This window comes from Mesoplodon mirus, assembly GCF_964341445.2.
Source record: "Mesoplodon mirus genome assembly, chromosome: 2".
Lineage (NCBI taxonomy): Eukaryota > Metazoa > Chordata > Mammalia > Artiodactyla > Ziphiidae > Mesoplodon > Mesoplodon mirus.
Genome location: NC_138977.1, coordinates 8,356,410 through 8,379,857, shown reverse-complemented (window position 1 = coordinate 8,379,857; position 23,448 = coordinate 8,356,410). Strand labels below are relative to the sequence as shown.

Genomic DNA, 23,448 nt, shown 5'->3' with positions numbered 1-23,448 from the left:
TATAAGGTCTTAGGAACGTGTACACATAGTAGATGGAGAATAAACTGACATGCCCTTAAAAGTGACAGTTAATTTATGTAGAAATAGCGATGCTAATTCACTTAACTTCTGAAAAAAAAACTTTTTAACTTTTTTTTAACTTTAAAAGTGAACTTATGATGTTCACTTTTATTCAAATATAGAGTGACTCAGTTTCTAATACTGATCAAATCAGATGCCCCTTAGAAAACATATACTAGTGCCCACTTTCTAAATCCATTTTTGGAATGTACCTGGAAAATGAAATCCTGGAAGTAGCAAGTCTTACAATCTTGGAGAGATTAAAGGGGAGATACTTCAACAGGCCTGCAGTCAACCCAAGAGCCTTAGTGACGGGTGGGTGTGTGAGAGTAATCAATGCTCATACTTAGACACTTTCTGGATTGGCTTTACTTCATACTGTTACTAGGAAACTTCAATGGAATAACACCTTTGCTCTTCCAGAGAATCTTTTTGGAAAAGTTTCCTTCAAAGGGAAACTTGAAGATGCTAAATTAGAAACAGTTTAAAAGTGGGGGAAAACAAACAAACAGGACTTATTTTTTTAACTATGAAGAGGAAAAAAATGTTCCCAATGAACAAGCAGAGTTGTACTAGAGGTATGAACAGGTAGGGCAAGTCCAGTAGGACTTAAAGAGGCCAGCAGGAAAGCCGGCAAGAGTTCTGGTCATGATTCAGTGGCAACCATTGGGAGGTTTTGTTAGAGTTGGTTTTTGTTTGTTTTTCCTGCTTTGAAATATCCACAGTGTCCACCAGTGAATCTATTTTCAAGGATAAACATTGAATATGATGTCCTTTGTTGATTCAATGCTGTTTTCTCTTACAGTGTTCTGTATGTAATGGAAGCTTCATTGTTACAAATTTTAAAATATGATAGCAATTTAAATAGAAAATAAGAGTTGTTTAAAACCAAAAATAACCATATCATGCTTGTCAAAATCTATTAATAGCAAATAACAAAGACGTCATTTTCTCACCACTGTTTGGTATATGAATAAACTACTAGGTTTAGAAAAACAAAAGAAAAATTTTAGTCTTCACTATATTTAGGATGACCAATTCCTCCAGGTTTGCCAGGACATTTTTTGTTCCTACCCCAAAAGTGTGGAGTCCTGGGAACCCCCTGATTCTCGGGCAAATGGGATGATCAGTCTCCGAAACACTGACCCAAAATACAAAGAATTTTGAAAATATAATTGAGTAAAACACAAAAGTGATATTTAGCAAAAGCATAATGCAGTATGTGTTTTACTTGTTTTATGGGCAAAAATATTACATCAGCATGAATGAAATACTACATGGAAAAATCTTAAAAATTACTAACAATGACATAATCAGTCAATGAAAATGTTTTTATTATTCAAGCATCATTCTACTCCCTATCCATGCATAATTTTTACACAGTTATAAATAGATTACTATAATTAGCTTGTTTATCTAAATTATTTTATTAGAACTATTACTTTCCATATTAAATATTTCCATAACTGCATTATAAAAGGCTGCACAATATTTTTTTGCGGGGGGTTGTATACTTTAATCATCTGTCTAGTGCTTTTATATTTAGAATATTTCTCCACTATAAATAATGTTTCAATGAACCCCTTCATGTATTTTTCTATATTTAATTTTTTTTTTAATTTCTACAAGTGAAATTAATAGATAAAGATGTATGGAAAATTTTGTAGTTCTTATGCATTGCCATATTACTGTCCAAAACCATTTAAATGATTCATATTATCACCAGCAATACACATAAGTATTATTTTAATGAACCGTGATTGCTTTGTTTTCACATTTTACAAATATTTCACAATTATTCAAACTGATTTTTAGAGCAGTTAGTTATTCTCCTGTATGTTCATTACATATCATATTTCCTTTTTGGCAAATGATCTGTTTGTATCCCTTTTCTACTCATTACAGTGGTCTTAACATTTTCCTTACCAACTGATGTATTCATTACATAGACTACACCTACTAATTTCTTTGTAATATATGCTGCATATAAAGTTATTTTTTCTCCTTTCTCTGACCCCCTACTCCATATCTGAATACTGTCTCTTCTGTTGAAACGTCTGGAAGTCATCCTTTCCATCGATTCAGCCAGCAGACTGGCTCACTCCTTACCAGTCTTAATGCCTCCTTAATTTTCTCCTGCTTTTAGTTCCCCCAGTTCTAGGTTACCCCACCACAATTACTGGACAACCTAATTCATACATGGATTCCACCAAATGACAAAAAGCTTTGTTATAAAGCCACCCAAGCCTTCCGGTCCCCACTCACTCAGTTTGCTAGTCATTTTCTTTTCCACTTTGCTCTCCATATTTGGAAGGCCCTCTATACAGTATTAGCCTTTATGGATTTAGTTTTCTTAGAGAACCATCCTTTATATGCGTAATCTGGATAGGCTAAAATGGCAGCAGAGATTAAGTCATGAGGGGGTCATGTCACTGGTAGTCCCTGATGGAATGGGCTTCTCACTGAGCACTACAGGGCATCTGGAGGGGTAGGGCAGGGGAAGGACCATGGAGGCAAATGGTTGGGCAAGTTGGCAAATGACAGAGGACACAGAAAAGGAGATACATTTTTTTATTCATAATTTTGTGAGGGCCAGATTTTTTTTCAGAAGCCTTTTCTTGTGACAATCTAAGTAAAAATAAATGAAGGAAAAATAAACCCAGAAGGTCAACTTTGTGAGGTGTCCGCTGAGCAAATCTTTGTCTAGGGAGGTGTTGTTGGGGAGTGGGAAAGACACTGAACCAAAGATCTGAGGACACAGGGTCCCGTCTTGGCTCTGACAGGCTTTAGTTGTCATTTAACCTCTCAGAATCCTATCTTCTGCAAATCTGAAATGGGAATAATATCTCCTACCTCATTCATGAGAAAAAGCATGACATCTGTATCATCTATATCTACTAATACACCTTTCTATATGTGACTGCCATTATGTACATTGCAGATACGTCTGATTTGTTCTATGTCTGCCTAAATGTTAGTTAAATCAGTTTGCAGAGCCTTGCACATATAGAGATGTTTGTGTGTATTTGTTTTGAGTATGACACAGAGAGGGAAGAGGGAGCTGATATGAATGTAGAACTCTGAATCCAAGTCTTGTGCCTGCTACTAACAAAATACGTGGCCATGGCAAAATTGTTTCATTACTCTGTTTCAGCTTCTTCATCTAGTAAATTAGAGTCTGGAATAGATGACTTTTAAGACCTAATATGGCTCTAACATTCATTCGTCTAAAAGAATTAAACAACATAATTTCCCAACCCAGTTTTCAACAATTGAGAACAATTTTACAATCTACTAAATCCATATCTACCTGTTAATCCATAGAAAAGGTTTTTCCTGACCCTTAGGGCCACCCTTATAGAATCCCTTCCTGAACATCAACTGCAGGAATCATGAACACATATAAAATTAATCCCTCAGAGGATAATTCTCTTCTATTTCCCACCCAAGCTACTACCCTTCAAAGGGTTTCCTCATTTGTATGCAGTAGCCCAGCATCCAAGTGGTACAACAAGGATAAGCATAGAAAGCCTGCAAGCCCTCGAGACCAAGAGAATACATACCTACTAAGCACCTACTGCACAAACAAAAGTGATCCTACCACTTTGAAAGGCAGCAGGAAGTTATTCATGGAAGCAAGACCTCCCGGCTCCAGATAGGCTTAATGTTCTGAAGGAAAAGTAAAGAAGTTGACAGTTTTTAAGGACTGATCTTTCAGGAGACATTTAAGTGACCACAAAAATCAGAGCTGGAAGTGAACTCAGAGCAAAGAGCATCTGCTCCTACTGCCTCATTTTACAGACGAGGAGAGCAAGATCCACAGTGATTAAGTAACTTATCCAGATACACATAGTTACTTAGCAAATGGCAGTGTCCAAAGAGAGTCTAAGTTTATTGCCCAATCTAACAGTTTTTTCTCTGCTAGATTTCATCTCTAATCTGATGCTCAAATGTTGTTAGGTTAACTGTGCAGACCAAGATAGTCATCCAACGTCAATCAACCATCACTAATTTAACCTCTGTTATGAATTTGCAGGCTTCCAACTTATGTCTTTATAAAAGCTTTTGTCCCATATTTCTAATATCCCTGTAGATTTGGGCTTCCCTTGCTATCAGAAAAACCATCAATAATTAACATTTACCCCCACTTTTCTACATGATAATAATATCATTGGATCTCTAATAGTTCTTTAATCATCACCATTTTTTTCTTACCAACTGTAAAAACCTTCTGTCCTTTTCAATACTTTTTAATTCAATGAAATCTTTAAAATTAGCTAGTTCCCCCCACCCCTATTAAAAAATAACACATGCACAAGATAATCAATTCTAATAGTGCAAAATGGCATATAACGCAAAATACCTCCTGCCATTCCACACCATCGGTGCCCTTCTCTGGGGTCGCCTCAGTTGAGATTTTGTGTATTTGATGGGTTTTAAATCTTCTCAACAGTGCTTACATCTTTATTAATTTTTAATAAAATGAAAGAGAAAACAAAACACCACACTAAAAACTGATATATCCTTTGCATTTCTTTTAGTTATTAAGGCTGTTTTTCTAAGAAACTGGTAAACATTATTCCATGACAAAATAGAAATTACCATGAAATATCCATCAATTTTGATGTGGCATCTTTGATGATATTAAAATCTTTAATGATATTATTGTATTTTAATCTTTTTTTTGAGAACTGAATACTGTGATGATAAACTTCATTTCAAATGCTAAAGAATAAAAGTATCCACCAAATGAAGTGATATTTATAATAGAATATAGAATAAGGTAAAAAGCCAAAACTTTGGAAGAGATTGTTTACATCAGATATTAAGAAGTTTTTAAAAATTGCCTTATATTATTTTAGATAGTATTCTCACAATAAATGTTCTGTCAGAATTTAAAATGAAAGAACATTACATTTTTCACATGTCAAATCATATCACTCCACCATTATTATATTCCTTTATTTTTTCCTAAAATAACATCTTTTTTTTTTTTTAGTTAAGAAAAGTCACTGAAAAAAAAAAAAAAGAAAAGTCACTGACACTACATTGAATATTGTACTCGTTTCCTGAGGCTGCCATAACAGTACCACAAACTGGGTGGCTTAAACTGAAGGCTGGAAGTCCAAAATCAAGTTGTGGATTTGCAGGGCTGGTTCCTCCTCAGGACTGTGGGGGGAGAATCTGTTCAGTGTCTCCCTCCTAGCTTTTGGTAGAAGGTGTTTCTTGGTTTGTAGATGGTGTTCTCTCTATATCTTCACATTATCTTCTCTCTGTACATGTCTCTCTTTGTTCCCAAATTTCCCCTTTTTGTAAGGATACCAGTCATATTGGATTAGGGCCACCCTAATAACTTCATCTTAACTTGATTGTCTGCAAAGATCCTATTTCCAAATAAGATCACATTCATGGGTAGTGGAGGTTAAGGTTAAGAATTCAACATCTTTTGGGGGTTCCACAATGCAACTCGTGACAAATAGGATTGAAAATTTTTCTCTCAAATGAGAAAGCAGAAAGTACCAGCATCCCATGCAATACTTGTCCTGTCTTGGCTGTGTAGTTACTAAAACCATTCAGCACCAACACTGGGGAAGGAAAGCCAAGCAGTGCAGCACATGTGACTCTATGACAAGAGACTGCAGGCTGGGTGTGAAAAGGCTTACCCCACCAAACACAGAGACAACTAGAATCACAGACACAGTTATGAGTAAGGTGTGTGTGGGAGCCCAAGCCAGTGGCAAATCTGAGCTCAAAGCAGAGAGGAGACAGGGTGGTTTGGAGGGCTCCTTTACCTTCTGAAGGACCCAATGGAAGAGGCATCAAATGAAGGATGGGGTCTCATGGTCTGGCAGATGATGGATTTGAAAATATGGAGTGTACACAGAGAGATAAAGAAGGGAAGGTGGGAGGGAAGAAAGCCAGATGGATGGTGGTGATGATAAAAAGGGTCTCAGAAGTGTATTAGTCAAACTTTGGGATGGATGGATCAAGCAGAGCTAGAAACTACTCTGAACCATGTTGAGGCCCAGTTCTGTGTCATGATCAATTGTAAAAGGCACTGCGAATAATTTTTATAACAAAAAGCAACTAAACTTGTGGAATGGTTTGCTTTTTTTACATATAATGATGATCTGTTATTATCCATTTTTAGAAAGTCCTCTTTATTTGAATTCCAATGTGCTTTCTAGGTGGGAGAGAGAGGCTGTAGAACTTCAGGGAGCACATGACCCTCAGCCTATTTCCTTTTGACCACAGCCCATAATCTGTGGTGGCGTTACTACTTCTGCTTCGGGGGCAGGATGCGTGTGTTGGGATTTCAGCAGTCTCATAAGAATGCTCTCTAAGTCAATATTAATAATCATATTTGCTTCCCTGAGAAACTAGGTTGAGAATGGCAACCATCCTGCACAGAATCACTGCCCCAAGGCTGGGGCAGCTGGAAGATAAAAATAAAAAAGATATAGAAGCTCATGAACAATAGGTGGTGAGCAGGGGTACAGGGATTTTTCTTCTTTTGAGCAGATATACTGACATGGTTTGAGGCCACCAAATGTTTCTACAGGCAGAACACGAGAGTCTGTGTGCCCATGGTGGGGATCTACAGGTAACATATCTCTCTAAAGCTGTTCTTCAGCAATGGAAGCCTGTTCTGGGAATGTCCACAGATATCTAGATGTTTCTAGTTGTATGAATTACCTGAGATGATAGTTCAAGTGGGACTGAGTGGCAGAGATACTTGCAGGGTAGATTATCTTGGGGATAGCAGATCAGACACCCCTGAGTTCTCAGATAAGGCATCTACAGAATCTGTTAAATCAGCTAAATGTTTCCATTTGACGAGCGTCTGAATTGTCTGTGAGCAGTTTTCAATGTTGACGATCACAACTGCTATGCCTGCGCCTTTGACATCTTTGCTCTAATGGTTGGTTCTTCTACACTGAGTTACTGAGTTAGCCTGGCAGGAGCTTCCAGGAGACTTCAGTGAGAGGAATTAAGAGTTCAGAACTGAGTCAGAGAGCTCAAGTTTGGATCCCAATTCCAAGACCCATGATCAGGGACTGAGTCTCTGCTCCAGATGGAAACACTTCAAGACTGGATCAGCCAAGGGACCCACTATTTCCTCCTGGATTAAATAATGATAATCATGGGATCTTGAAATAGTCTAGGACCCTGGATAGCAGGCAAAACACTATTGTAGACTTGTGATGGAGTCATTCTATATCAGTGAGCTTAAAAAGTTGTCTACTTTTATTTTTTGGATTATAAATATGTTGCTCATCTATTATATTCAAACAATACAGAAATGTGTTACAAAAATGCATATATTTTTCTATATTAAAAATAAAATGGAATTTTTGGAAGACTAAGTTGTATTAGTAAATTGAGAGATCTGTAAAGTGTCTAAAACTGTTAAAATGGAAGTTTTTGGAAAAGCACAAAGACATTATATATCACATCCCAAAGGGAATCTTTAGTGTAAAATTTTCGAAGAAATAGCAAAAAACCACTCAGAGGACTCGTGAAATCCCTCATTCAAAATAAGGGCATATAAGTGTTGGAGATTGTCCCAGTCAAAGTTAGATTAGGCTACACTGTCATAGTAAATAGACCCTGAAATCCCAGAGGCTTAGACAAAGTAGTTTTCTTGCTCACATGAAGTCCACTGAGGGTGGGTGACTCTCTAGAGTCACCCAGTGCTCATTCAGGGAACTGGCTGCTTCCATCTCATGGTTTCACCATCTCAACACAATTCCTCCATGGTCACCATGGCAAAAACAGAGATAGTAGGGAGGACTCATATCTGCTTCTCCAAGTTTCAGCCTGGAAGTGACTGCTCATAGACCATTGTCTACAATTAGCACTTTTATAGTGGTTGACACATAGCACTCAATAAGTGGTAGTTCTTATCATTATAGTCAATGGAAAACAGCATTTTGACTAGCTGGATAAGAGTTTATCATGTGTAACTACCACCATTGATTATGACCCTAATGTAGGACATTTGTATTGTTTCCATTTATTTTTATTATTACCAATAATACATGTATAAAGATATAATATGTCTTCACATAAATTTTTGTCTTCATATCTGATTTTTTCCTAGATATGTAATCCTAAATTGTTTGCTAGAAATGTCAGGCTAATTGATCCTATCACCAACAATGTGAAAAACCTGCTTAAATTTTTAAAATTTCACAGCGTTAAATGCTCTCTTCAATAAGTAAATAGAAAACATTTATCCCTGCACATTTAAACATTTAAACATTCTGTACCTATCCTAACAGCCGACTCTCTCAGATTACTGTAATTATCAGAGTATTGACTTGCCTCTTCCACTAAGATGTAAGCCTCTGAATCAAGGGGCCATAAATATCTTTTTCAGCCATATACTTCCAGCATTTATCCCAGTATCTTGCACATAGTAGAAATACAATAAATGCTTGTTAGAAAATTACAGGGGAAAAGTAGCATATCTTTAGTGCTTTAATTTGTGCTTTTTATTATTAATGTTGGCTTTTATTTTAATGTTTATTACCCAGTTTAATTTCTTCTACTGGTGTGTTAGTGTTTTTTCTTACCAATTTGTAAATGTCCTTTATATAATAATGATAATAACCTGTTATATGTTTCCAATAATTCCCAATTTTAGTTTATCTTTAATTATATGAGGTCTTTAATAAATAATTTTTTCTTTAAGTACATGTCAACTCTCTCAGTGTTTGTTTCTGATAGTGGGGATGCTGTACCGCTAGCCTCGTGTTTCCATGAGGGGACCTCCTCTCTCCTTCCCTCTTCACTTCTCACCACAGAGGAGGCAAAACAATGTATCTGACTGGTGAAATCTTGAACTTTCATTCTCTCTGGACTCTGCTCTCAAGCTCCATGCTGAAGTTCACAGGCACAGTCTTAGAACCTGTAGAAGAGTCTGAACATGACCAGTCTTTCAGTAACTAGGTGGTTATGATGAATTCTGCGAGATAATAGAGTTTGATTTGAACAGATATAAGCCCTGTTCCCTAACTAGCCTTAGCTATTACGATCTGTCTGATTCCCATGTTTCTTCTGAATTGGTTCTGAACTTGGAGCAGTGAGAAGATTATAATTACCTCTCCTATAAAGCCCATCATTTTTCTTTGTGCTTTGTTCCATTGCTTTCACGTTTCAAAGGTCTTTCTCATCTAAGACTGAAATAAATATTTGCCTCGAGTTTCTACTTTTTTCATAGTTTATTTTTAAATGTTTCTCATAAAATGTAATTTTAAAATAAGATACAGAAGTAATTAACATTACCATAAAATGTTTGGAAAATCATAAAGAGAAAAATTTAAATCACACTTAGTTTTTATACTTTGTATATTCTACTTCCAAAATTATTGACATTTTTTGTAGAATTGACATTTAATCAGTTCCAGTGTATACTGTCAGTTCTTTGATATTAGGACTTCCCTCTTCTTAAAATTTTTAATTTTGATTTAGCTCTTGTTGGGCTGTAGGTAGAATATGGCATACACAGAAACTACATTCACAGTGTACTTTCTGAAGTACATAAGTAAGAATACCTTCCCATTGCTTCTTATGGGACAGAACTTACTTCTGTAGCATACTATCAGTTCTCAAGTTTATAGCATTCCACTCTCTTTACCCTACCCCCAAAGCCCCTGGACTCTACTTTTTTTTTTTTTTTGGCACTTATTGTTGCAAAGGAGAAAAAAATGAGACTTATCTAATTTTTGTTCCAATGAAGGCAATCTGTGCTTTTTCTCTGGATGCAGGTGGGAGTCTGTCTTAATCTGAGTCATTCAAAAAATTCCCAAGAATTATCTAGCAATGGATTTTTCGTTATAGTTTTGACTGGAGCATAAAGAGCCATTTCAATCTGAATATTCATATCTTTTTAGGGTCAAGAAAGCTTTCTTAAAATGTCTTTGGTTATGACTTTCATTTTGGTTATCATCTACTCTACCTCAGAAACTTCCATATTGATAATGTCATTGTTTTCACTTCTTAGTCTTTCACTTGCATTTCGGGAAAATGTTTTGAGCTTGTCCTCAACACCACTGATTCAATATTCCATTGGGCCAGTCCTGCCCTTTTTCTGCTCTGTATTTTAATTCTACCAACACTTTTCTTAGAAAGCCTTCTTTATTTCATCTGGGGCTCACTGTCATCTCATTTGGTTCTATCCTTAAGCCTTTCTGTCTCCTACTTGTATCTTTCTGAAGACATTAAGAATTTTTCTAAAATGATCACATTTACAGGTTTGTGCTTCAGATTAATGCTTTGTTTTCCTTGCATTTTCTACATCCCTCAATTAGGAGTGGTATTTTTAGTCCAGGTATTTAAAGGCAAGCAGAGTAGACAGTCTGCCCTTGGCTCTGCTCTCTGGCTAGGTGGAGCTAGTAGAATCCTCCGCTTCTATCTCCATTTGGGCGGCAGTTAGCTGGTAAGAACAGCACTTACTCAATTCCAGTGTCTAGCAGGCATTCTTCTAGGACTGAGATTGGATCTTCTCTTCCTTTAACTGAGTGTTTCTCTTCTACTTTAATCCATTCTTTAAAATAGCTAGTCTTTGGTGGTATGCTTAGTGACCATTAGCAGGAACTAGCCTTGAAAAATCCTTGGCAGTGGGAACCCTATCGGGTTAAGACTTTCAGTGGTAGAATTCCTTTGTGTGTGTGTGTGTGATACGGAAAGGAATGACCTAATACATGGTGGATACTTCACTGAGAGGAAAGCTCATAAAATTCATGCAAAAAAATGAAAGGGGGCATCTTCCCCATGATCACTAAAAATGGGTGGAGCCTGTGTTAGGGAAGGACTGAGCAAGACAGGATAAGTGGACTTCCAAATTCTACTCCTTTCCATGAGATCAAGATTGTAAGGTAGACGGTCCCTTACAGTGGTGGATGCCTCCACAAATCTGTTGCTGTATCTTCCTTTCACTACTGGATGCATCAGGGGAGAGGGGGACCATTCCACTGTATATTCACAACACTGCTCTTCTCCTGGTTCCTTCCAGCCCCTGGCAAATCACACTGGGACACACCATCTAGAATGTGTCCAAAGAACTGCCTGTCAACAATCAATTCTAGGCCCTGAACTGAGCAAGCCCACCAGGAGAACTCTTCTTCAGAAGTCCCCAGTCACTAGGAGAATTTGGGGTCAGTGTTGTAGATCTGGGTTAGCCTTTACTCAATCCCTGTGCTAAAATCACAGACGAAGGCCTGCAGACCTGGAAGATGTGCACTTTCCAAGCTGTACCTACAATGGCCTTCCCCTGCCTGTTCTCAGTGAATATGATCAGCACCCGTGGTTGTCACCCAACATCTACTTCTAATCATCCTCCTGGTCTTTCAGGATGGGAGGTCTAGACCCCAAGCCCATATGGGTTGAAATGGAATGGATTGCTGACAGAGTGAGAGACGCTACTTAGAAGCCACCCCTCTTTGAATTGGGGGGAAGGAACGTAACAAAAAGCTAGACAGAAATCAAGGGTTACCCTGACTGATACTAATCCTCTAGGCTAGCCCCTGCAGAAAACAGACTTGCCTCCTACAAGGCTCCGTGGAAACCAGCCAGTCTCAGTGCTAAGTTCATTGATTTGGTCAAAGGCAAGGCTTGGACTCAGATCCTAAATCAAGGGAAGGGGAGAAGGTGAAAGGTGTTGGTGCTTGCTCAACTATGAATGCCAGTTGATCAACCCTGCCACTGGTTTGGTTTGCTCCACACCAATAAAGCTGCAACTGCAAGGCTTGGACCCTAGTCCCCTGACCCAACCACTAAATACTGACCTGGCAAGGGAGTATTGAAGTTAAGGTTCTGCTACATCATCTTATTATTGTTGCCTTGGCCGCAGACCATACCTGGGGGGAAGTCGGTGCTTCCCTAGTCATGGCTCTTAAAAAACCCTCTCTCTCCCAGGCTCTGACACTGGCCCTGCTAGACCTCTGTGTGCTGCTCTAGAATGTATGGGCACATTTCTTTGAGGTCCAGGGTCTGAGAGCTTTCTCCAGTGCTCCACAGACGTGGTGTGAGTACCGCTTGTCCATTTGTCCTTCCAAATAGGTGACAATTCCGAAAGAAGATACAGTCACTGATGTGCTACAAGTATTTGTCAGACCACAACTACTCCACGCCTGCTACCCCAGCAGATATTTCACCTGAAGAATGGAACTGCCAGCCCTTGTGCCAATAGAAGCCAGGCCACATTGCATACTAGAGCACCATCTTCAGCAGCAGTGGGAACTAGAGCTTGTGCTCAACTCTGGCCAGGGGGCTCTGGTCCCATGTGTGCTCGTGGGCTGAACATTGGCCCTGACTGCACCCAGGTGTCCAGTTCCTGTGACATGGTTTCTGCTCATGTTCATTTGCTCTCTAGTTCCCTGAGGGTGCTGGAGCCATGCCCTGGCCTACAGCTGCTTTGCTGGGCCCTGACAACCTGCCCTTTGCTATCTGCCAGCTGGTATCCTGCTTTTAAAATCTGAATGGGCACTCCTGGAACCAGGAGGATGCCACCTGCCCCTGAGCACAGCTACCGCCTAGCTGTTGCTTCAGGGCCTCCATATGTGGGCCTTGTCTGGACCAATCAGATCAGGTATGCAGAAGCTACACCATCATCACCTCAGGGGGACCCCCATATTCAGGTGAGCCCTCACTGCACTCTAGCCACATATCTTAAGTAGTCCTAGTTTACCCTGCTCATAAAAATTCTACCCCAAATGACAAAACCTGCACAGATAATTTTCACCATTGCTAAGTACATCAGATACTCAAAGTCAATCTCTAGAACTTCCATCAGCATCAACTCTGTCATTTTATCCATCAAACAATACAGGCACTGTTCTTGTGGCCAATGAACTGATTAAGGCCATAGAAAAATAGTTTAGACTTTTCAAAAAGTGGTTGCAAAACAAAATAACACAATCTAACTTAAAAATAGGTTTAGGGCTTCCCTGGTGGCACAGTGGTTGAGAGTCTGCCTGCCGATGCAGGGGACACGGGTTCGTGCCCCGGTCTGAGAAGATCCCACATGCCGTGGAGCGGCTAGGCCCGTGAGCCATGGCCACTGAGCCTGCGCGTCCGGAGCCTGTGCTCCGCAACAGGAGAGGCCACAACAGTGAGAGGCCCGCGCACCGCAAAAAAAAAAAAAAAAAAAAAAAAAAGTTTATAGCCAAAACATTCTACGTATTATGGAATTTGTGTGCATTTTATCATGCTATGGAGTGGGGTATCTAACTGTGAGCAAGCCACTGACCCGGGAAGATAATATCACAGCAGCCCCACCCTGATCACATTTCCCAAACTCATCCTCACTCTCAGCTACTAAAATGATACAGTGCCATGGTTACTAATCGTATTAGTAGCCATTAGTAAGTGCTCCAATATTTGTTGAATGAGTGAATGGATAGATGAATGAATAAGTAAATAAGTAAAGGAAGCAATGAATAAATCCTCCAATAGAAATAAATTCATAGATTTTAAAAAATCAGAAGGCGAGGGAAATCAGGAGTTGTAGTTCAACGAGTATTGAGTGCCAGTTTTGCAAGATGAAAAAGTTCTGGAGACCAGTTGCAGAATAGGGCGATTATACTTAAAACTACCGAACTGTACACTTACACACAGTTAAGATGGTAAATTCTGTTATACATTTTTTACTGCAATACATTTTCAAAAAATCAAACCAAATTTAAAAATCAGAAATAAAATTTACAGGAAAATTCAGAATATGTTTATGATAGCTATCTGAATCTCACTGAGGCCACTCTTAAATTTTCATCAATGTAGCCCTGGCATCTTCAGCCCTCATTTTCATATATTATTTCTTATTTATTTTGTGACTTCTTTTTTCGGAGCCAGTAATTGACAGTTCCATTATTTGATTTCTCATAATTGGAGAATTTGATGCTTCCAATTATAAAAACAAAATAAGACTGAAAACAATTCTTATTCTTTTCAACTGAGGGATGTTCCTAGAGTAGAGAACAAAAAAGTGCTAAACTATACTTTAGTGTATAATTTTCAGGAATTTTCATCATTAGCACATCATGAAAGTAAAGCAATTCTTGGACTGCATAGAGTAATGGCTGCTAGCACAGGCTCTGAATCCAGCTGACTTAACACTAGCCCCGCCACTAACCAGCTTAATTTCTTTGTGCCACAGTATCCTCATCATTCAAAATGAAGTTCATAATTTCTAAAAGCTTAAAAAAAGTATTTACATCACTGATGAAATGAGAATAATAATTTTAAAAAGCTTAAGCAAAGGTTTTACTTTGAATTTTACTTAAGCAAGAATTTGGTTCCATTTTTACAAATTGAAACACTAAACTCTACTTTTAACAATAGGTTAAGAGTTTTAACAAGTAACTTCTCAATTATAGTAAGTAATAACCCTTCAGTACACAATTCTATAATCACCTATGGTTCCACATTCAAAAACAGCCACTCTTAACACATTGGTATATGATACATACCAAATATAATGATATTTTACATTGTTTTGAATCTTGTTTTCTATTTAACGTATCATGAGCATTTTCTCAAATCAATATACATTTGAGATTTCCTATACAATTTAGAATAAAATCCAAAGTCCTCAGCTTGTCCTACAAGCCCCAGTGTGATCCCAAGCCTCCTGGTCTAAACTTAGGTCCTTTCCTTCTACCCCCAGCCTTCCTCACTGGGCTCCAGACAGTGCTCAGCATGTACTTGCCTCAGGGCCTTTGCACTTCCCATGTCCTCTCTCTAAAAACCTCTTCCTCCAGATTCTCATAAGGCTTACTCCCTCACTTTATTCATGCCTCACCTTCTAAAAGGTGAACACCTTATGTAAAGTAGCAACCACTATCTATCCCTTTGCCTTATTTTTTTAATTTTTTTTTTTTTTTTTTTTTTTTTGCTGTATGCGGGCCTCTCACTGTTGTGGCCTCTCCTGTTGCGGAGCACAGGCTCCGGATGCACAGGCTCAGCAGCCATGGCTCACGGGCCCAGCCGCTCCGCAGCATGAGGGATCTTCCTGGACCGGGGCACAAACCCGTGTCCCCTGCATCGGCAGGTGGACTCTCAACCACTGTGCCACCAGGGGAGCCCCCTTTGCCGTATTTTATTTTTCATCACAGCACATACCAGTACTTCATATGTTATATAGCTATGAGTGGTTAAGGCCTGTTTTTCCCAATAGAATGTTAGTGTCAGGAGGGCAAAGATTTTGTCTGTTTTGTTTACTGTTTTATCCCTAGGCACTAGGTTCTAAACAAATATTTGTTGAATGAATGAATTTGGCTCTAGTTTGTAATTTCATGACTGCCCAGAACTCTGTTGCATGGGTGTTGCTTAATGCTGCTAGTCCCCTGTTTTGAGACATCATAAATTGTACTGCCATGGATACACTTAAACACAGTCTCTTAAATATTTTTGGATTGTTTCTTCAGGGTTGAATTAGTGGGGCAGCTTCCTAACCATCCCCCCTTTCTCTTATTCCTCTTCCCACAGGGTGTATCACAGCCAGACTTCCATCACACTCCTTTCCTTGGCCTGAAAGTATAGCCCAAACTCTATAGAGTTTGGTTCAGCCCAAACTCTGAATGCTGGCATGTTCCTAGTATGCCTTTCCATACTCAGTTCCCATCATTGCTCAGAAATATACTTTCCACTTTAACCAGGTCGCTCCTCTTATCAGTTTCTCTAATTATGCTTTAGTATGTAGTTCCCTCTTACAGAATATATTCCTGTTTCTTTACCCGCCTAAAGTCCACCCATCGTCCAGATCCCCCACCAGTCCCTCTGACTCCATCATGCCTTCCTTGGATCTAGTTTGTATGATCTCTCACTTCTTTGAATTGTTCTGTTCTTCCCCATACCTATCACTCAAGAGCTTCCCTGACTATCAGCCACGTTACAGCACCCACCATGCTGTAGATTACAATGTGCAATTTCCTGAAGCACAAAAACCTTTTCCCCTCCCTTCTCAAAGTCCTGTGCAGTTCTAGCCACAAGATAATAAATATTTTCTAATTTAACTCTTTTGCCAAAGTCAAAACTCTTGTGGAAAATGAGACAGTGTTCTGAGGGAAGAAACAGAATTATTTCTGAGCAAATATTTTATCTTCTCACATATTTTATTTGCATACTATCTACCCACTATCCTTCTATAAATAAATTTAATTCTTAACTTTCTGTTTGCAATCCTTATTAAGCCACCAAATAAAATATGTTTCTAATGAATTTTTGTTGTCCTTTCAGACTTTGGCTTAAGATAACATTATTAAGAATGACATTATTTTTAAAGGAATATTTCCTTCAGAAATTATTAAAAAATCACAACAGGGTGGTACCCGAGTTATATGGGTTATATATATGGGACTTGGGATGCTAGGAAAATCACAAAGTGTGCCTTTCCTTTTTCCCATTTTCATACATGAGAAATCAAATTAAAATGAACAAGCAGGTCTGTAAGAAAGGAAAAGCATTTCAAAACTGTGCAGCACATATGTGGATGAAGGATGTGTGTGGAGGCCTGGAGGAAGATGCTTTTTCTCCGTGATGACGCTGCTGGGAACTCTAGGCTGAGCACTCAGCAGAGATATGACTGTAGCAATATGGAGGGTGAGTCCAAAGTCTCACCCTTTTGCTTTTTAATCCAAGTAACTCACATTCTTCTACTCAGCCTCAGGCCTTTTTCTCTACCCCCATGTGCTTTCTGGTTGCCTGGACTTGGGATGCTTCAAAGCCCCCGCGGCAGCCTGACAAATGGCCACTCACCATCCTCCTCGAAGAGCAGCCCCATGTGTGCGTGCGCCTCGGCTTCCTTCTTCCCACCGTCAATTTTGATAAGTTGAGCAATCTTAAAACATCGTTCATAGAAGTGGTTCCTTACCCACTTGTCTTCAGAATTATTGAAGTAACAGGCCAGAGCATACAAGTTATTATAGACCTCTTCAAAGTATTCTTCAAAGAGAGAAAAACATCATAAAATGCATTAGAAAGATGTCTCAAGGCACATCCCTTCAAATGGCAAACCAATATAGTGACATTTAACTTCTATTTTTCCTTAAAAGCATGATTAACCATTTAAAAAATGGAAATGCAAAAATTAATGTTTTAACTATTTAAATAATTACATTAATTAAAGGATGTGCACATGAGAAAAACAATAAAATTCTTTCAGAGAGCTTAGACCCTGTTAGAAATTGACATACTCTTTGGTTGAAACAGGAGTCTTTATATAACGCAAAAAAACAGAATGGTATCTACCAGCAATGTGCTCAGTTCTTTTGGAAGAAATGAGTATGCGGTATCATCAAGTACTTTTCCCATTGAAGATATGAAAAGTATTTAGAGATTCCAGAGAAAGCAATGTTTCTTAACCATGGCAAAAAGATGAATGAAGAAAGCAGATGGAATCTGAAAATAGCAAGGTATTTTCACCCAGAAAAGGCAAGCATGCAGCTTATAGATAGAAGAAATGATGATCACAATGACCACATAACCTCCTTACACTTTCTAGTGCTGTTTCTGACAATACAAGTTACCAACAATGTTAAGGAAAAGTGCATTTCTATGCTTATCTTTTCTATGAGTATTTTTTTCTGTTGAAAATACATTAATATTAGTCATCCCTCTCACTCAGTTACTAGTTTATTAGTTGTCAGTTTATTAACCCCCCCTTTTTTTCCCAAAGTGGCACTTGACCTATTTGTACACAAAAAAGTATATTAATAAACTGTGAATCAGTCTTATAAACCCCACTGCAATCAGTCATAAACTTAAACAAAAATGTTTGTGTTAAATTGTGCCTCATCCTCGTACATTTCATTCTATTGGTGGATATGAACAAATTCATTATCTTTATGTTTCTTTGCATTTGTGCTTAAAGCACAGTAGTAAATGTGTGGTAGCCTCTGGATTACCCTTCCAAGGATTTTTAACAACAGTAATTATCTATTGGAATTAACTGATATTAATTGTTCACTACTATCAGAAGAGTCAACCTATATATTCCTGGAAGAATTACAATTATGAAAAGCATTTGTATATTGCCCACTGATACTCCTGTAAGATTAACATCAAAAGGCTCAGAAAAAATGACATTAGGCTGACTACCACAAAAATTAACTTTCAAAAACTGTACATAAGTCACTCCAATGTTTCCAAAGAAATTTCTAAAACCTATGTCATGTTTTTACACACATTGCTTCATAATTCCATAGGAGATGAAGATTTATCTCAAAATAAGTTTTAGACCTAAAAATTAAAGTTAAAAAACAGTTCTCCCTATCTACCATTTTTGAAGGCACTGGGGATTCTGGAGACCATTCTGCTTTTTAAGGTATTCACAATAGGCAATAGCTTAGGTGAAAAGTAGAGGGTACCCTGAGCTATTTACTTAAAACGAATACTCTCATTTCAGAACTGACTTCTCCTATGCTTTATCTTTCCATTCTGAACCTTCTGCCTAATATGAATAGAGCACTAAAATATGTTTTGTAACATTTTATGTTCTTTCTCATATTTAATGATTAGAGGGTTGCTGTTTTTTAAAATCTGTAAATAAAACATTTCATATCTTCCATTTTAAAAAGTTACATGAAGAGATTTTTTTAAATATATGCAATCCTGAAATAATTTTTCCTTTTTTCAGTAATTAAACCTTAATAGAAAAACCTTTCCAACATTTCATAAACGAAGTATTTGGTTTTGTTTAGAATGAGTTATATAAGCTATTTAGATTACATACTTAAAGACTACTTGTCAGCTAAGCTATTTTTCTATGGAAAAATTGAGTGTTTTTCAGAGTATTAAGTATAAAGGACTATATTCAAGTTTTGAATCTTTGGATAATCCAAATATATGGTCTGTACCCTTTACATTCTAAGCAGCCTTTTCTCCTTGCTTGTGGAACACTTCCTTGAATTGTCAGCAGGTATATTTATAAGATGAAAATCAATTTTACTGTTGATTTATTATTGAGACCAATATTCGTTATGCTACCTAAAAAGGAGATCTCATGATGAAATAAATTTGGAAAATGCTCCTGCTAATTTCTCTCTTTCAGTGAACCACATAATATACATGAGCACATTAAAGGCTCTGATAAGTCCTGCAATAAACCAACCTGCTTAATGTATATGTTAATTCACTTGGTTGTTTCTCAAACTTATTTCACCAGACAATTACTTTTGTTTTGCTTTACATAAACTGTATAAATATCCTGTGGGACTCTGCTTGAGTAGAACATACTTTGGGTAGCTTAAATAAATGTTATTAGAGAAGAAAATTGCTGCTTAACCCTTAACAATAATTTAAAGTCAAGTGTAAATCATGTTTGAATTATCTATTGATTTGGCTACCCATTACCATTATTGCCATCTCTTCCCCAGCCCCATGGGACACAAGGCCCTAATCATAATGTTACAGATGGTACAGAGATGATTCACAACAATGGGAAATATAAGAAATGCTATCAGGGACAAAGAAACACTTTAACAAACAGAAAATAATCCAAAAAGAAATGACTGTCTTACTTTAAACACTTCTTTGCTATAAAACAGAAAGTGCTATTTTGAAAAGTAATTTAAATAACTCTAGGTTCCTGCTCTGCCAAGTCTCAAGGGACAGAATTGACCTGAGATGACTATTGTTAGTGCCACAGCTTTGATTACATGGACTTCACTGTGACCCTAGAGTGATGGTCTTTCCAGTGAAAAGCAATGAGAATACTCAGAGATATGCTGCTTCAAGATAATTGTCTCAGATTCCACAACCATATGGGGTGAAATCTTCAAGGCACTATTAAGAGATCTCTGTATTCTAGATTAAGTGTATGTGTGTGTCTCTGTGTGTGTGTGTGTATGGGTTTTAAGATTTAAAATTAATTCAAGTTAATAAGAGTTTCTGTGCATATCCCCTATACCATTTTCTGGGACATTCTTAATTCAATCACAGTTTTTCTCCTATGAAGTTCATGTGTTAAATGTGAAAAAATTACACACATTTTAAAAAAGGAGCGTACAAATATTTACATGTCCTTCAACTGAAGTATTTCCAATAATACTTTTTTGCAATAATTTTAACTTTCTGTATTTTAACCAGGCAAAAGCCACTGCACTTTGAAGTCGATTACCTTACAGAAGAGTTGTTCTGAGCAAGAGGTAATTTTGTTCCATTTAACAAATGTAACCTTAGTTACCATGAATATATGATAAACCACTCAGTAAAGAAAATATTTCATTACTTGTACCATGTGTATAAGACACTGGCTATTGTAAAGTATGGACTTTAAAAATTTTTGGAATTGGAGAATCATTTTAATTTATATGCATATTTACTTTTCTTTCATAAAAGATTAAAAATTAAAAGTTTTATACCTTCAGATTATTTAGCATTTAGTTTCTTTACAATTACAAAATGCTTTATGACAAGTTTCTCATATTTATGACACTTTATAACTAGTGATGTGTTTGGCTCATATTTATGCTACTAAAATGAATGCTTCTATTTAAAACATTTAGTGAATGTGATTAATTCACCTTTGAAAATGACTATGAGCAAATTTTATCTGGATCAATTCTATTTTCAGTAAAAATATCATTCAGAAGTTGGGGCTGACACTAGAATGTAGGTTTTCTTACAATAGCATTTTAAAATTTTAAACAGTTAATTTCTTGAGAAATTATATGTAAATCACATTTGAAAATTTACCAAAGGACTCTATTTTTAAAGTCAGTTCTGCAGTTAAATACTTTTCATCATACAAATAATCAAATAATCACCTCTTGTCTACACACACACACACACACACACACACACACACTAGTTCACATGTAGTGTTGTTAGGACTTTTGTATATCTCATATTTGTAAGTCAGGTCACAACCAGATAGGAAATATGTATATTGACTCCACTATAGAGGCTAAAAGACTTCTGCTGCACCTCTGATGCTGTTTCTAAGCCCCTATCAATTTTCCACATTGCAGCACTGGGTAACTAAACATTGTCTAATACTCTATTTTCCCACAGAAAGGCCTGAAATGAAGTACAGACATCGTCATGTTGGGGCTTGAGCTTCTCTTTTTGAGTCCTGTGGTGTTTTCACACAAAAAGTTGAACAAAAGAATTTGTTTGGATTTGTTTGGTGAAAACACCAAATTTATATGTCAACTTTTGGAATTTCCTTTCTTTGATTATATAAAATGACCAATTATGAATATGTAAATAAGAAATACTTATGACAATATTGGTATAATTATAGTAGAGACTAAAATATTTTCTTTAATACTTGAAGCATATAGACTTTCTGGAAAATTTTAGGATACCAAAAAAAAAAAAAAAAGGAATTTATTAGAGATGATGTGATGGAAAATATAAAATTAACAATTTTATTCATAATTGTAAATTGCAGGCTTTTTATGTCTCCTCACTATTCACTAATAAAAATTCTCTGATAGAAATCTATAGAACTTATGGATAAAATCTTTCAATTACATTATACAAATAGTAGAAAATAAGTATAATTGTCAAGTTATAGTACTCTGAAAGTGTCTCCTCAGTGAAAGTCAATAATCAGATTATATACAAATAAAACTACGGAAAGATGTATAATTAATGATACCAAAGATTTTAATAAATTGGAAAGCCCTGGAGATGTTATTAGGTTCTATTCATTGTCTTCCCTGGCTTAGAGTGACATCACCAGGACGGCTGTGTGTCTGGCCAGCCTTGTGATTCAGCGTTCTCTACCATTTATTCCATTTAGATGCTTAGCTGATTAGGTTGAATTGTGCTAAGATGTCTCAATGTTTTAAATTCATACTTGAAACAGTTTGGAACCTTCCCTCAGGCGCTCACTGTTCTGCCTTCTGCGGTGCTGCTTCCCCCAATCCATCCACTCACCTTTCCTTTCAGCTGCTTCGGCCCTGGTCAGGTAGTAGTAGAAGTGATCCAGCTTGTCAGGCTGCTCTTCCAGGGGTCTCTGCAGCCAGAAGAGGGACCTCACTTTTGCAGTCTCCCTCAGGGCATCCCACTTCTCCATCAGAGCAAAGAGCTCAGTAAAAGACTTATGATAACCATCTCGCAGCATGTCCACACAGATGTTCTTCTTGTACGAGTTCCGGTAACTGGGAATAAGAATCAGAACACTGAACATGTTATTTTAATCCTTTAAACCTGTGCAGTGTTTTGATCCTATAATAATTAAAGGTTGAATCATGCTGCATTTTTTTCCCTCAGTGGAAGCGCTGAAAACAATGTTGACCTCAAACACTTATAACTGAACAACTTCAGTTTAATGAAAGATGCCAGGAACTATCTAAATACAGTAATTTTAGTGAAATTACATTATAAATATATCAGTTCCAGAGCTGAGCTCCCTTTGATAAGGACAAATAAGCTAGCTGACTGATGTTTTAGTCTGTTTGGGCTGATATAACAAAATATCCCTGACTGAGTAGCTTATAAACAATTGAAATTTATTGCTCAGAGTTCTGCAGGCTGGAAGTCCAAGATCAAGGTTACAGGAAGGTCGCCTTCTGGTGAGGGCCTTCTTCCTGGTTCACAGCCGGCATTTTCTAGTCATATCCTCACATAGTATAAGGAGCTAGGGAATAATCTGGAATCTCTTTTATAAGAGCACTAATCCCATTCATGAGCGCCCCACCCTCCTGACCTAATCATCTTCTAAAAGCCCCAGTGACCTACAGCTTTGGGGATTAGGATTTCAGTATATGAATTTTAGGGAACACAACATTCAGACCATAGCAACTGACAGTATCCAAAAATACTTAATACGTTAGCCACCCACCAAAACAAAACAAAAAACCAGTAAGGCAAGCAAAATTTAAATGTGTTGTTGAATATCAAAACAAAGCTCTATTAAGTGGTTTCACTGTATATTATGGAGGTTCATTTGTTCATTAATTTATTTACGCAGAAAATGTTTATTGAAATCTCTTGCTAAATATATTTTAAAAATTATTTTCAGTTAGGACTAACTTAATGATTTGTTATGTACTATTTCACTTCTAACAATAATAAATCATACGCAAGGAGATGAAATGACAATTGAATAGTCCATTTATTTATTCAACAAACAGCTATTGAGTTTCCTACTAAGTGCCAGGCATTGTTCTAGACCAAACAGATTCAATGCCCTTGTGAAGTGTATATTCTAGTGGGAGAACACAACCAACAAATAAGCAAACAAATCATAAATAATTTCAGATGATGAAAATTGCTATATAGGAAATAAAACAGGGTTATGGAATAACAGTTGTGTGGTGGCTATTATTATACTAAGCAAGAGGCCTAATGATATACCTTTATACTAATTATTTTACATTTTTTAAAAATAGGATACAATTAAATATTTAGAACTGACTTGATGTGCTACTA

The 23,448-nt window shown here is 37.1% G+C and overlaps 1 protein-coding gene across 1 annotated transcript in view; it reads right to left on the bottom strand.

The window, feature by feature from the left end:
- TTC29 (tetratricopeptide repeat domain 29) overlaps positions 1-23,448 on the bottom strand; it is a gene marked incomplete at its 3' end in the record, with an annotated part of 262,852 nt that overhangs the window by 192,496 nt on the left and 46,908 nt on the right. Inside the window, exons 5-6 of the mRNA XM_082611227.1 lie at positions 21,952-22,175; positions 16,822-17,007 (exon numbers count right to left, since the gene is read on the bottom strand). Of these exons, the coding sequence (XP_082467353.1) occupies positions 16,822-17,007; positions 21,952-22,175 (410 nt within the window). The remainder of the gene's footprint in view (positions 1-16,821; positions 17,008-21,951; positions 22,176-23,448) is intronic.